The sequence below is a fragment of the Hoplias malabaricus genome, chromosome 12 (genome assembly GCF_029633855.1).
Source record: "Hoplias malabaricus isolate fHopMal1 chromosome 12, fHopMal1.hap1, whole genome shotgun sequence".
Lineage (NCBI taxonomy): Eukaryota > Metazoa > Chordata > Actinopteri > Characiformes > Erythrinidae > Hoplias > Hoplias malabaricus.
The window spans coordinates 35,888,978-35,903,977 of record NC_089811.1 but is presented as its reverse complement, the minus strand read 5'-3'; the positions used below and the strand labels follow the sequence as shown (position 1 = coordinate 35,903,977).

The 15,000-nt window shown below is 44.5% G+C and overlaps 1 protein-coding gene across 2 annotated transcripts in view; it reads left to right on the top strand.

Moving 5' to 3' along the window:
* nrp2b (neuropilin 2b) overlaps positions 1 to 15,000 on the top strand; it is an 86,522-nt gene that overhangs the window by 53,604 nt on the left and 17,918 nt on the right. For both annotated transcript variants that reach the window (XM_066686116.1, XM_066686115.1), the window contains exons 8-11: positions 819 to 963; positions 3,648 to 3,997; positions 4,567 to 4,711; positions 12,782 to 12,859. In XM_066686116.1, the coding sequence (XP_066542213.1) occupies positions 819 to 963; positions 3,648 to 3,997; positions 4,567 to 4,711; positions 12,782 to 12,859 (718 nt within the window). The remainder of the gene's footprint in view (positions 1 to 818; positions 964 to 3,647; positions 3,998 to 4,566; positions 4,712 to 12,781; positions 12,860 to 15,000) is intronic.

The following is a 15,000-nucleotide window of genomic DNA, read 5'->3' as shown; positions in this document are numbered from 1 at the left end:
GTGTTCCGTTAAGGTCCATTACACTCTTTAAAATAAAGGTGCTACTAAAGGTTCTTTGAGCGAAGCCAGAACAGAACCACTTTTGGTGCTGTAAGACTCTGAGAGCGTATAATGAAATGGAATGGGACACACTGGAGCAAGTACAAATGAGCCTAAGGTCTCCATACTCATATATAGGGTCAGGTTTGATTAAAGACTATGTACTATACATCAAATTAAGTCAGGTTTAGGCAGATTAGTACCAACATTTTAAGCCTGAGTGAGTCTCCCAGCAGAAAACCATTTAAAACCTTATGAAACCACCAGAGAGACACATTCAGAAACATTCAGATCTGTGACTTGGAGTGAAACACTGACGTCTATGAGCTGCTTTGTTTTTATATGAAGCTGTGCTGCATTAGTGTAGACTTTATAAGACTCAGTCCTCTTATTTCAAACCCGTACGCATACAAACACATTCACACACACTTAACACGCCCTTCTGTCTGTCTCCAAACAACACTCTCATCCATCTCGACCCTGGAGCCTGATCACTCAGCTGCGTTTATGTTTCAGCCACAGTCCCCTGTGTGTGTGTGTGAGAGTGTGCAGAGATGTGGTAATGTGTGTGTATCTGTTTATACAGCGATTAAAGACATGATCTATCTTGACCCCAGTAAAGACCCGGGGCTTGCGTCACGGCGTGCGTATGAGGTCCTGTGTTTGTTTGTTTGTTTGTGATGGGGAATCTGCGTTGACTTGTGTAGGAGGAAACCGGTGGGGATTTTAACGCTGTGCTCTTCTTTCCTAATCTGCTTCACTCTTCCTCCTCTCGGCAGGTTTTCCACGCCAACACAGACCCATCGGAGGTGGTGCTGAACCGCATTCCTCAGCCTGTGCTCGCCCGCTTTGTCCGAATCAGGCCTCAGAACTGGAAGAATGGCATTGCTCTGCGCTTTGAGCTCTATGGCTGCCAGATCACAGGTACGGGGAAATGCACACACATTATTAGAAGTGGTTTGCCCCTAATCTTGGTCCGAGTTTTTTAATACTGGGTATTAGCTGATGTAAAATCCTGTAATAACTTATTAAAGTAAAAACAAAGACCAGATTTGTAGCTACAGGGCACTGCAAGTATGTTTATTATTTCTGATGTTGGTCCATGTGAAAAGGGTTTATTTTAAGTCATTTTAATAAAATAAAATTCAGGGTCGCGGTGGGTCCAGAGCCTACCTGGACTCATTGGGCGCAAGGTGGGGAATACACCCTGGAGGGGGCACCAGTCCATCACAGGGCGACACAGACACACACACACATTCACTCACACACTCACACCTACCAACGTGTGTTTTTGGACTGTGGGAGGAAACCAGAGCACCCGGAGGAAACCCACGCAGACACAGGGAGAACACACCACACTCCTCACAGACAGTCACCCGGAGGAAACCCATGAAGACACAGAGAGAACACACCAACTCCTCACAGACAGTCACCCGGAGGAAACCCACGCAGACACAGGGAGAACACACCACACTCCTCACAGACAGTCACCCGGAGCGGGACTCGAACCCACAACCTCCAGGTCCCTGGAGCTGTGTGACTGCGACACCTACCTGCTGCACCACCGTGCCGCCCTAAAATAAAATTATAACATTATAATAAAAATATTATATATAAATAACATGGTTACAGACAATGAATGAAAAAAAGAAGATAGTTTTTTTGGACTGTGATGAGGCGCTTATCTGTAGACACCAGAGCCAGTCCAATTCAAAATATGCTAGACTGCCAATTACTATAAATGCTGCAGTAAAAATGCAATCCCTTCATTTTTATTATACACACAGTGTCTTGTGCTCTAAATGGATGTTGTTGTTTTGGAGTGCTTTCATGAAATGACCTTTTTATGGTATGTTATTTCATTTCTCTACTTTGAATGCACTGTTAACCCCTGAAGTATATAATAGCTGCACACTCCACACACATTTTACCTGCGTCTGCTTCAAATTTGATGAAAGGCGTCTGTTCAATGTCAACTGAACCACTAGCATCTCAATTTAACTCAAATGAATGACTGTTTTCATTTGGTGCTTTAGGATACTTACACTTTGCAGACATTTAAACCACTTGTTTCTCATTGACTAACGTGGGTGAATCTTGTTTAAAGCAGGCGCATAAACAGAGCACAACAGGCTTGAATTAGCCCGAACAAAGGGTCAAGAACTGTTTGGAAAACCCTCATCATTTGATAAATACATTATATATCGACTTTAAAACCGATCTTTCTGATCAAATCGGAACATCCCTACAGAATATACACTCCAAGCTGCCGGTGCATTAAACCTCATAGACCTCTGGCCGTTATATCAGTCCATACATGCTTTTATTCTGCAAGAAGCTGAAGTGTAAGTTATTGCTGGCATTGCCATCCAGCTTGTTTGAACTCCCATCTGTTATTTGACATCATAGAACTGCTCCAAGTCCATAACTCAGCTGTTATGATCGTTCATACTCGGGCCGTCTATGTACCCACAACATCTGCCGTACAGTAGAGGATCATTCCTGTTCTGGATCTAGGCCCTGTCCTTGTCGCCCAAACTCAGCACTGTATTTATCTCCTGTATTAGGGTCTGTAATTGAGTTTGGCTATTTATGGAGATGGGCAGATTAGAGGACCTTAATTCTGTTTGTTTCCCCTGCAGCAGATGAGAGGTGGGCTGGTTTTGCGCCGATGCTATCGCTGATCTCCATCACAGTAAATCATTATTGCGTTAAGCAGCGATTCGCTCCTATTTTTGTCGACACTGATCAGGACAAATGCGCTTTTAGGGATGGGGCCTTTTTCAGCCCTGACACAAATGACACATAAACATGGCACTTGCCGCCATATTAGCCCTGCTCTGGTCCTGCGGGGACCGTCACCGGCGGGCAGGCGGCCCAGAACGGCCAGCTTCAGTGGGACGGGTAAATGCCCTCTCCTCCCTGGCTTAAGGAGAACTAATGCCCACCTTGGACTGAGCTGGCTGTGCCAAGCCCATAACGATACTCATGAAACAGTCATTCAGAGTCTTGGCATTAGCCTCAATCAAAGTTTTATTGCTTTTTTTTTTTGTTTCTCCAAGTGTGGGTGGACCACTGGGTGTAATTCAGCAGGGATGCTGTTGGAGGGGTTGTTGGATGTGTGTATCCCGCACTCTTCCTTTGTTTGGTGCAGTTTTTAAAGCCACAGGCTACAATCAATCATTTATTCCTGGACATTTCTGCGCTTCCTCGCCTTGTGGCTGTAGATGTGCGCTGAGAAAGAATAGCAGCGATGGAGTAGGAGTCCACAGAGTGCTGTGTTCTCTAGTTGCTTTTAAGCCGAGTCATCTCTCTTTTGGGATGAGCCTCGTAACACCTGGACACATAACAATCAGCGATGACACAAAAAGCACCCCCACACAGCTCCCACTCACAGTCACGCACATTTGTGTGTGCACACTCAGCTTAGTACCTTCAAAGATGCTTTTGTACCAGCTTCTGTTTGTTTATTTATTATTTACACCACAAGCTCCTCCTATGACATAACGGCATAAAACATTGATCCCGCTAGCCTTAAACCGTCAATCCTCATCGTCCTGGCTATCACTCACTCTCTCTTTCTTTCTCTCACTCTGTTCTTCATTCAGATGCCCCATGTTCGGAGATGCAAGGCATGCTCTCGGGCCTCCTGCCAGATTCCCAGATCTCCGCCTCCTCCATGCGGGACATTCACGGCTCCACAGGTGCTGCCCGTTTGGTGGCCAGTCGTTCCGGATGGTTCCCCAGCCCCACGCAGCCTGTGGCCGGGGAGGAGTGGCTGCAGGTGGACCTGGGAGTTCCCAAGACTGTGCGGGGCATTATTACGCAGGGCGCCCGCGGGGTGGACGGCAGCAGCAGTGCGGAAAACCGTGCCTTCGTCAGGAAATACAAACTCGCGCACAGCAGGAACGGCAAAGACTGGGCTTTGTTCATCGACACTAAGACTGGCCTCCCCAAGGTCAGGAACTAAACTCTTGGTGTTAAGTTAAAGGGGTAGTTGAGTGTTATTTTAGCACACAGAACATGAACGTGGGAGTGTAGACTTGAATGTAAATAGAGTATGTATACACTGTTGATCTCCAAAGAAAAACGCATATCTCCAAAATAGTATCATTACCGGAAAATGAAAAACCTTCATTGGATTAGTTTATTAGTGTAATGTGACATTCCACTGCACCTAACCCAACAGTCTCTCTTTCAGAATCAATAGTGAGAAATAACAGTCATTTCATTTGTATTTATCCGTCTTCGCGAGTCAGCACTTCCCTTTAACATTCGCCATCTCTTTTCCCTGTCTGTTCTCAGAGCAGAATTCAATTACACTGCTGGCCTTGATAACATTCCAGCAAAATCATTTACAGCTGTGTTAATTAAAACTTCCCTAACAGAACTCCCTCCTCAGGCCACCGGAGGCCCCTAAACATGGAGAAAATCCCCACATATATTCTGTCTGTCTCTCTCTTTCTCTCTCTCTCTCACCACTTCATTCTGCTCGGTTAAAGCTTACGTGCTGTCCCTCCTTTGCAGATTTTCGAGGGAAACACGCACTACGACACTCCAGAGATCCGCCGCTTCGATGAGGTCGTAACCCAGTTTATCCGGGTGTACCCGGAGAGGTGGTCGCCTGCTGGCATTGGGATGAGGCTGGAGATACTGGGCTGTGACCTTCCAGGTTAGTGTGCACCCTGAGGTCATTTCACCACACGACCCCATTAGTGAGACCTCAGAAGATATAGTTACGAAGAAGTTCCCTTCATGAGCCTTCACAGTCCGTTCCTCATTGTCCTTCACCTCTCCTCCTCTTCCTCCTCTGCCATGCTGAATGTGGCACCTGTCTTAGTGTGATGAGCAGTGGCTAGGACAGGTAGGGGCTCCCTGTGGGCCTGCCCAGCTTCCATAAAGCAGCAGCCTGGGGCTGCCATCGACAGCCTGTCGCCCTGCCTCTGTGTCCGCATCACTGGCAGGAGCACGCAGGCTACACTGTCGGGGGGTGGACGCCTGGGGCAGTGTCCAGCTTTAGCCCAGATTTATAAGTGAGGCAAAGGGAGAGAGATGTAGGCGCATGTGGGGGCAGTGGAGGAGAGGGCTGCTGGCATGGGGTTAAACGATGGCTCTCTGCAGAAACAGAGAAACTGGAATTTCTTGGAGCACCTTTAAATGTACAGTCTGGGAATCGTTGTTATAGTTTCACTGATCTGTGATAGGGGGCAGTGCTACTCCAAGCCCAGCACTGCAGAAACTGCACTAAGTAAAGGGAAGGATGCCCTAACCCCCTCTTTCTTTGGTTGGAAAGTTACGACGGTGTACACAGAGTTGATAAAGCTTTAGATAGAAGGTGAATGTTTTGTGGTGTGTTGAAGATACAGGTGAATGTATGTTGTACAGTGTTGTGGTGAGTGTGTGTGTGTGTCTGAAGGGTGCAGTGTTGAGGGTGTAGTGTTTGTAGAAGCAGCAGAGTGACTGATTGAGTGTATAATAAAGCTGTGCAGGCTGTCTGTGCACCAGATGTGTGAGACGCAGGGGGCTGAGCTCACTCCTACACACCCAGCCCTAACCTCACCACGCTCTCACACACACACACACACACACACACACACACACACTTACTCAAAGGCTGTTGTCTATTTCTCATTGCCTTTTTCAAATATACATACAGTATGTACTCTCAATCAACATCATACACTTTTTCACTGACAAAATCACCCTCTTTCTCACACACCTCCACACACTCTTATTAAACCATTTGTATTATTCAACATTTTAGATTCTCCGTGTCCCTATCTCTCACACACTCACAGACAGGATAAAGGCAAGGAAGGAAGTGTTTTATATGTGTTATTACACCTTTACAAAAAGCCGAATGTTCAACAACAATCATCCACTTCGTGACTCATCTATAAGTGATGGTCTAATGAATTTCACAGCTCCTGTTTACGCAGTTTTCTTCGTTTAGTTTCTGACGCTGAATGTTCTGACATTGTTATTTATAGAGGGGCATGTGTTTCCGTATGAGTCTGATCCACACCTGTAACAGGTTCCCCATACTCTCCTGTGATATCATCAGCTAGTTGTGTGTTCGTTAAAGTCTAAAGTAAAGTGCAGAGGAAACTCACCGCTCGGTCGCGACACAGCTATTGTTTTGTGGAAGCTGAGCTCGCTAGCAGCAGCCAGAAAGCGAAAGTGATGAGAAGCACAGAGAAATGGACACCGAGATGGACGCTGAGTGGGACACGCATCTACTGCTTTTATTGTTCCACTCTCGAGTCGGGTTCGGATGGGAGTCAGAGAGATGTTAAATATTCAGAAGGCTACATCAGCTTCACTCCACTGAACAACACTATTTACCTCACACACTCTTCTGCTGCTTCACTCACAGTCCTACACTGACCCGCTGCAGTTCCATCCACACACACGGACCTGTTGGAAGTGCTCTGTACACATACGCACAGCTGTATTCACTAATGCATTCACAGCACATACGCTGACTGGTGTGGGCTGGTGCTGCTTCATACAACCAAACACATGCACTGTCACACACTCACGCAAAGGGCGTGAGCAGTTACAGACGGCAGTTTCCGACATCTCTGGCCAGGGAGGAGAAGAAGTGAGGGAGGGATGAAAGAGGAAAAGAGGGAGGTATAGAAGGAGGCGCAGAAATAATGAATTGATGAATAAATAAAAGGCCTCACAGCGCTGGGGAGAGTGTGAGCGTGAAAGGCACACAGAAGGACTTTGGATAATTCAATCAGACCAGCCTCTCCATTATTCATAAGCGGCCTCCACGCCATGCCTCAGCCACAAGTTTCCCTCTGACAGAGAGCATCCAGTGACCTCTACAGGAGCCGCTTAAACACAGACTACACACCAAACTCACTGGAGGTCACGTCCTCGCCCCGCGGGAGTTCACACTTCAGAGGTCAGAGGTCAAGGATGAACTGACCTTAAATAAGGAACACTTAAAATGGCATTGTTTTATTATTTTGGACTTGGCACGGAGCATTGGATTGCATCAGGGTCAGCGTCTGGTCGGCTCTGATGATCCTCACACGTGTGGACGGGTCCGTAGCTGTCCGTCAGGGGAGCAGTGGGTGTGGTTGAAGTTAAAGCTTTCTTGGCTGGACAAAGACAGGGTGGAATAACTCTCTCTTTCTCTCTCTCTCTCTCTCTCTCTTACCCCCTCTCTCATACGCTGTCTTTCTCTTTCTCTCTGTTTCTCGCAATCCATCTCTCTCATTTCCCCTGGCTGGGGCTAATCACACAAGAATCTGTTTTTCTGACTCTCTCTCTCTCTCTCTCTCTCTCTCTCTCTCTGTCTCTCTGTCTGTCTCTCTCTCTCTCTGTCTCTCTCTCCTCTCTCTCTCTCTCTGTCTGTCTGTCTGTCTCTCTCTTCTCTCTCTGTCTCTTTCTCTTTGTCTGTCTCTCTCTCTCTCTCTCTCTCTCTCCCCACTTCTTTCTTATTTCCTTTTTCTTGTACTCTTCAGTCCTTTTTTCTTTGTCCACAGATGCCTCACTCTTTCCCTGCTTTTGCTGTTGTCTCTCTTTCTCTCTTGTTCTCATACTCTATTTTCCTCCTCCTCCTCCAGTTAGTGTTGGCTCTTTGAAGTTATCTTCCACATGTTTCTGTTTAGTGCTGGGCACTAGCCTCCGGCCTAGGCTTACACACACACACACACACACACACACACACACACACACATAAACCCACATGTCGTTCTTCATATCCTCCGTGTGTCAGTAAAGGTTCAACTTTTCATATCTCCCTCCCTCCGCTCTCCTCCCTGTGTAGTCTGTCTGTCTCTTCAGAGGAGGGGAGATTGGCAGGGGCTGTATAAATGGAACAGCCTTTTCACTACAGGTCCTCTTAAAAAGCTCCACAGTCTTTTCCCCTCTTGTATTCCCCATACATCCTCCATTACCCATATCGTGTTTTTCTGAAGCCCTAGATGTTCACTTTCAGACTTTCAGCTCCACTGCTGTGTTTACGCTCCAGAATGTGTTTGAGATATTGGACTGTTATTTGTATCACAGACCTCTGAAGAAAAGCACTATATTTCTCTCTCTCTCTCTCTCTCCCTCTCTCCTACTGCTTGCTCATAGTATTTCTCCCTCCCATATTCCTCATATCCAGCTCTTATTCTTTTGTTTTCAGGCTCTAGCTGTTTCTCACCTCCTTCAGGCTCTCTCTCCTTTTCTTTCGATCGTCCTGTCCTCTCTCCCTCTCTGATGTTTCTTATTCTCTCTCTCTCTCTCTCTCTCTCTCTCTCTCTCACTCTCTCTCTCACACTCACTCTTCTCTCTCTCTCTCTCACTCTTCTCTCTCGCTCTCTCTCTCACACTCACTCTTCTCTCTCTCTCTCACTCACACTCACTCTTCTCTCTCTCTCTCTCTCTCCCCCCTTGCTCTCTCTCACTTACTGGCTGACACACACACACACACATATATGAATAGTGTGAGTTAGGGTATTTCTGTGTGTGAACAGTGTATTAGATATTCATCACCTGGAGTGGAACTGTTGTGTTTTCTGGGCTCTGGAGGAAAGACATTATCAAACACCAAACAAGCAGGCTTGCTAGCTGTGTGTGTGTGTGTGTGTGTGTGTGTGTGTGTGTGTGTGTGTGTGTGTGAGAGAGTGAGAGAGAATAGTTCATTAGTCCGGCCTGCAGAAGAACAAATGGTAAAATATGATAAAAGTTAATTTATATTCTGAATGTTGTAGGCAGACATTTTAATTGGTGTTCTTTTGAATAGTTGTTGTATTGTTATTTAATCCTGGAAACTGAGAAGCTACTCTATTTTAGCATCCACATACTGCAGTGTGTGTGGTGTAATGTCATTAGTGTGGGAGCTTTTAGTGAAAAGTAATTCCAATAGCATTTTTATTATTGACATATGGACTAAAGATGCACTATATTCTGGGCCAGTGTCCAATGTTTTATATAGATATGTTCAGTGATGATATACTGCATTCAGGATTTGGGACTAAATAGATTAGGTTTACAGAGAAATTTAATTTACAGTGCTTTGCTTTTTCAGACATTAAAGTCAGTTTAAACGCCAGTGTAACGTATAGCTGTCGGATTGTTTTGGGGGTTTTTGTTTTTTTCTGCAGATGAACTTTTGTACTTTCTCACACTGTCATGTGTGTTATTGTTTTCTGCCTTTTTTTCACATCAGTTTCTCATTATCACTCCCAGTTCTCATCTGCTGACCTGAATCCTGTTCCTACTCTGCAGCTGAGAGAATCCTTCCCAAGCCCAGAGCGTATTTTCTCTCTCTCTTTCTTATGTTCTCTCTATCTCTTTCTTTATTTTTTTCATTCTCTCTCTCTCTCTCTCTCTCTCCCTTTCTCTCTCTCTCTCTCTTCCTTTCTCTCTCTCCCTTTCTCTCTCTCTCTCTCTCTCTCTCTCTCTCTCCTTTCTCTCTCTCTCCTCTCTCTCCTTTCTCTCTCTCTTCCTTTATCTCTCTCTCTCTCTCTCTCTCTCTCCTTTTTCTCTCTCTCTCTCTCTCTCTCTTCCTTTCTCTCTCTCTCCTCTCTCTTTCTCTCTCTCTATCTCTCTCTCTCTCTTCCATTCTCTCCTCTCTCTCTTCCTTTCTCTCTTCCTTTCTCTCTCTCTCTCTCTCTCTCTCTCCTCCTGCTGCTTGCCAGAGGTGCAGATTTACTCCAAGGCTTTCTACAAAATTGAAGTTTTTTCTCCCCCTCTCCTGCTTGGAAAGCGCTGAGTCGGGTGATGGAGGCTGAAAAGCCGTCTGAGGTAGAACAGGGGGCTAACATTGTTCCACTGCCTTCAGATGGAGGTTAAACGAGAGCTAAGCCTCTGGGCCAGCAACAGTGACCCTAAAACCAGCCCTTGCCTGTAAAGTAAATCTCCATTCTGCATCAGGAAGACTTTAGGTCAAACTTCCTGACCTCAGTGTGTTATCAGGCCGTGGAGGAAAGGGCCACGCCAACGCTCTGATAGATATAGCATCCAGATCGATTGGCTGCATTGACAGGGCTCTGGAGCAACGTGAGCCAGAAGGGCTGGGTTTTATTCTGCAGCAAAACTGCAGTTAAACTCAGCAGAGTGAGAGCAGTCCCACTGACAGAGTTTTAACAGCACATTGCACAATATTCCACTCTTAAAAATAAAGGTGTTACAAAAGGTTCTAGGGGTGATGCCATAGTAGAACCACTTTTGTTCCATGAAGAACCATTTTTGCTCATATGTTTACGTTGGTAAAGAATCTTAAGATCAAGTGGTGGACTTTTAAACCTTTAAAAGTTTCTTCACACATGCATTTCTTAAATTTAAATGGATCTTTCTCAAAAAATCTTTTGAAGGACCTTTACTTTTAAGAGTGTATATAACTGCAGTGGGTACAATACCTTGTTGTTTCCATACTCTATTTTTTTTAAGTATTTGGGGTTTTTCAGGATTGTTAAATGTACAAAACCATACATCTCTATCCTCTAACACATTCTACATTGCATTACATGTGCCCTACACATCCCAGTATTTCGCAGACAAACTCCCTATGGACAGACTGAGCAGGTCTCTACAAACCTTGGCTAAATAATGCATATTAATCTGCACTTTATAGCCTCAGAATATTTGTTATAAGTCATTGTCATTGGAACTAAGAAGGTTCCACAAGGTATGAATTCTGCCGTGCAGCAGAACCCGTATTACAAGAAAAGACTTGAGTTTGAATGGAAGAGTGGACCTGGCCCGGCTCCTGTGTTCACTGGTACCTGAGAATCACAGGAATTGCTGATGTGACTTTTCTAAGTCGGGCAGCAGATCCCAGCCCTAATGCATCCGCAGCTCAATGGCGAATGTGAAACTGACGCTAAGCGACGGTGTTGGATGTTGAATCGATCCAAGCCGAGTCTGAGACGCACAAGCCAAGGGCCGTAGTGATGCTCCGTGTTACTGGATTCTTATCTGTGCTGCAGGCTGTATTTCCAGCCGGACGGTGAAGGTGATGGCTCTCATGGCTGGCCATCCCTCTGCTGCCCTCCTGTCAGCACTGACAGGCCTAAAGTGCCTGAATGGGCACTGTGTTTACACTCTGACAACAGCCGACCTTTACACAAAGCGGGGACAGGAGTGCGGGAATCCTACAGGGGGCCTAAATGCAATGGGGTATGCTTGCCCTAACTAATTACTAACAGAGTAATAAAGAGGGTGTGTGTGTGTTTGTGTGTTTGCACGCGCTTGAGCTCACTTCCCCAAGATGCAGTCCTTGCTGTGGGGTTAATTGCATTTGTAAAGGGCATCAAATTAATAGAGTTTAATGTCAGAAACACTACCAGCTGGGGCTCTTCTTTCATGTACCCTCCTGCTTATAGATATTAATAATATATTTACATAGCTGGCCTCCCTTTTTCATGTTCCACGGAAGTGCCAGCAGGATTAGAAATGCAGCTCACGTATTTGCCAATTAAGCAATGAATTGTAAAGTGTAATGACATTAATGAAGCTAAGAGCTGACAATCATTAGTCATTTAGCTCCTTGTTTTTCTTAAATCTGCCCTTGCTAGATTGCCCCGTGGAGGAAGCCGGAGAGATGGTGAGAATGATTTAACATGCTGTGGCATAACACATTAGCACAGTGCAAACAGCATGAGAATATAGCGGGGCAGGTCATGACACTGGAAAATTTGTTCACCTACAATGGCTTGTCATGTTTTGGTTTGTGTTTGACTCTTAATGGAGATACACTCTATTCTAGGGAGAGAAAGCTGGGGATAATGTTAGATGTGTGAAGTATTGCCCAGGTGGTCAGTGTTGGAGCCTTAAGTGCTATAAATGGAAAAAGAGCTGGTTTCAGAGCTGGTAATGAGCTTAAATATTGGTTTTAGATTCTGATGGTAATGAGGTTAATTGTTGGTTTTAGAGTCTGCTGAAACTGGAATTGAAGGTTGGTGTTAGAGTCTGGTGGTAATTGGGGTAGGCGCTGGTTTCCGAAGCTGTGGAGATAGGGACTCTTTGTAGGGTCTGGTTGTAATCGGAGTAAGTGCTGGGTTTAGAGTCTGGTGGTAAGGAAGGTTAGCCTGTAGGGCCTGATCGAGGGTGGGTGTAATGGAAGTTAAGGCTGGGTTTATTTTCAGGTGGTAATGTGATTAAGCGGTGGTTTTCAGGTCTGGTGGTAATGGGGTTAAATGTTGGTTTTAAGGCCTGGTGGCACTGAAAGGTCAGGCTGGTTTTAGGAGTTAGCATCAGTGCGTTAGAAGAAGGAACCGATGTTCACTTACTCACTCAAAATCAAACAACAGAGCCTTATGAACCCTTACATCATTCACAGGGCATCTTCCCATCTCTCCCCTCCCATCAGCCATGTAAGAGCTGTTTAAGTCTCATATTAATGTTCACTAAACACTTGCAGAGGGTCATGTGCTTTGAATTGTTTTCCAGCTGTCTGCGTGTGTTTGACTCAGCTTGATCTTGAGTACAGTTTTTTTTTTTTTGGTCTGGCTTATATGTATCAGAATGCTAGTTTTATCTGTGTGTGTGTGTGTGTGTGTGAGAGAGAGAGAGAGAGAGAGAGAAGTGAAAAGTTAAGCGTCTTTTGTGTAACCCAGTATTAAACCTCTCCAGGTGTTTTGGCTGACATCTGAAGCTATGTCCATTTTTAGGCCGTATAAAGTTTAAAGGGTCATTTCATGGTCATGATTCTCAGTTTCACTCTCTATTACTCTCATGTATTCTTTCTTTGTCTCTTTTACAAAACAGGTTTCTCTTTTTCAATCTGTTTCAGAATCCACTACCATTCCTGATACAGCCACTCCCTCGCTGCCGCAGCAAGAAGAGACCAGCACAGTTCACAGAACAGCAGGTGAGAGAGAGATATACAGACCAGTGAAAACACATTAGATTTCAGTACATGGGCAGAAGCTGTAGATAAGACTTAATAATCCAAAGAGTGCAGTGGTATTGCTGTCAGATGTGAGTTAATATTTCAAAATAAACATCACTACCACTGGAAATATTTTAGTCAAACCATATATCGATAGCCATGTAAGCTCCTTACCACCTGATTGTATGCCTCTGGTTTTAACCTGTTAATTTCTCTGGATAAACATGCTTTGTTGCAGAATTACTCTGATAATTTTAATTTTTTTAAATACATTTGCTAGCTGCTTTATCAGTTTTATAAATATAATGTGTACCTCATTCAATTTTGTTGCAAATAAAAGTATCAGTCTTTTCCCTAACTCCTAATTCCGGCCACTGCTGTATATGGTGCAATTCCGCTCTCTCTCTTCGCCAATCGCAACAATAAAACATAAGTTCAAGCCTTAGTAGGGCATTTAAACATCAGTCTTGCAAGAAATCACATATCTAAACAATATTTAAGTATCTCTAACAGTGTTGTATTTCTGCGTGTGCAAAACTGCATGTAGAACACAACACATTTCCATTTCGCGACAGATATTTCCCTCAGTGTAAAAGTTAGCTTAGCGGTTAGCTTCCTTTTCTCTGAGGGGAAAATCTACCGCCATTGTAATTCTTTCATGTAGAGTACAGATACCAACACAGGACAAACATAATCTTATTGTGAACCTCTCAAAACCACTGAATGTGGTAGTAACTGTCTCGTCTGACTGTCACAAGCAGGAGAGGTGGCCGAAGTTAGGGGGCGCTAGTAATCTTAGCAGTATTGGCACCTACTTAAACAAAAGCGTTTTTATCTAAAAACATATTTTCTTTCAAAGTCAAGCAAGTCTTGTACATTAATCTACACATATTTGACTCCTGAAAAATGTTGATTTGAGTGAGTAAAGTACTTCTATTTATTTACAGTTAGCTAAGATTTCCGATATTGTAATTAAAGTGGCCGGAATTTGGGGTAATTACGCTATGTCACAGACAAACCACAAATCTACAACACTCCTGTGGGTATAACCTGTGCTGCACTAGCCTATTTTGCTAGTCAGATAGAACCGGTATGCTAGCTAGTTGTAGCCAGTTTTTTAGCTTGGTTTAGCTCTATAGCTTTAGCCTGATTTGTAGCTTGTCAATAGCCCATGATTAGAATATGATTTTGTCTGAGGTACGTTGACTTTCACTGGAAATAACATAACATAAATGGACAATGTTGATTGCTGTAAAACTGTGAAACAACTGGATATAAGTTTTGTGTAAAATGTTATGTCGTTTTATCACAATAAATTATATATTCCCAAAATTAGCTTATTTCTGTGCACAACACTCACGCCAGTTATGTGAAAATCCACAAACTCTGAGTGCTGTTCTAAGTTTGCCAAAGCAGTGAGTAAATCTGCTAGGTTCTCAGCATGCAGTGAAGGGTTATCACCTCATCAGGGCTATCAATGCACACTATCAGCAATGCCAATCAGGCTAATCAATACCTGCCACAGTCTGGCATTGAATAATGAGGTTTTGTCACCAACACTGCTGTTGTTTAGGTTTATTGCTGTTCTTGCGAGTGTGTATGGAGCTACAGTCCCTTGTTTATTTACAGTACTCTTCCACATGATTGCAGTAGAACTGTAGCCAATCTCTCCTACACTCGTGATTATAATGGATTGCACCTCTGTTTGTGGAGGCTTATGTCTCGATGAGCAGCAGCAGCACACAGCATGAGAGCTAACATTATGCTAAGCAGCCTGGCAGTGTTTGCCCCCTGTGTTTGGATTGATTGCTGATGGAGGACTGGTGCAGGGCTACATATAGATGAGGCCATTGCAGCTTTGCTTGGCTTGGCTCGGATTCTCTCTCTCTCTCTCTCTCTCTCTTGCCCTCGCTCTCTCTCTCTGCGTAATAACTCTACCTGCAGATAGCTACTCAGCCCCTGAACTCCACCTAAAACAGTTGTTGAGCACAGTGGGGCAGAAGATATACTTCTACACATCAGTGTACACATGTGTTTGAGAAGATATTTGTGCTCATTGGCCATATTTTTTGAGACTCTACCTTGTTGGTCAACTTTATTGGTGTAGAGTCTGTCTTTGT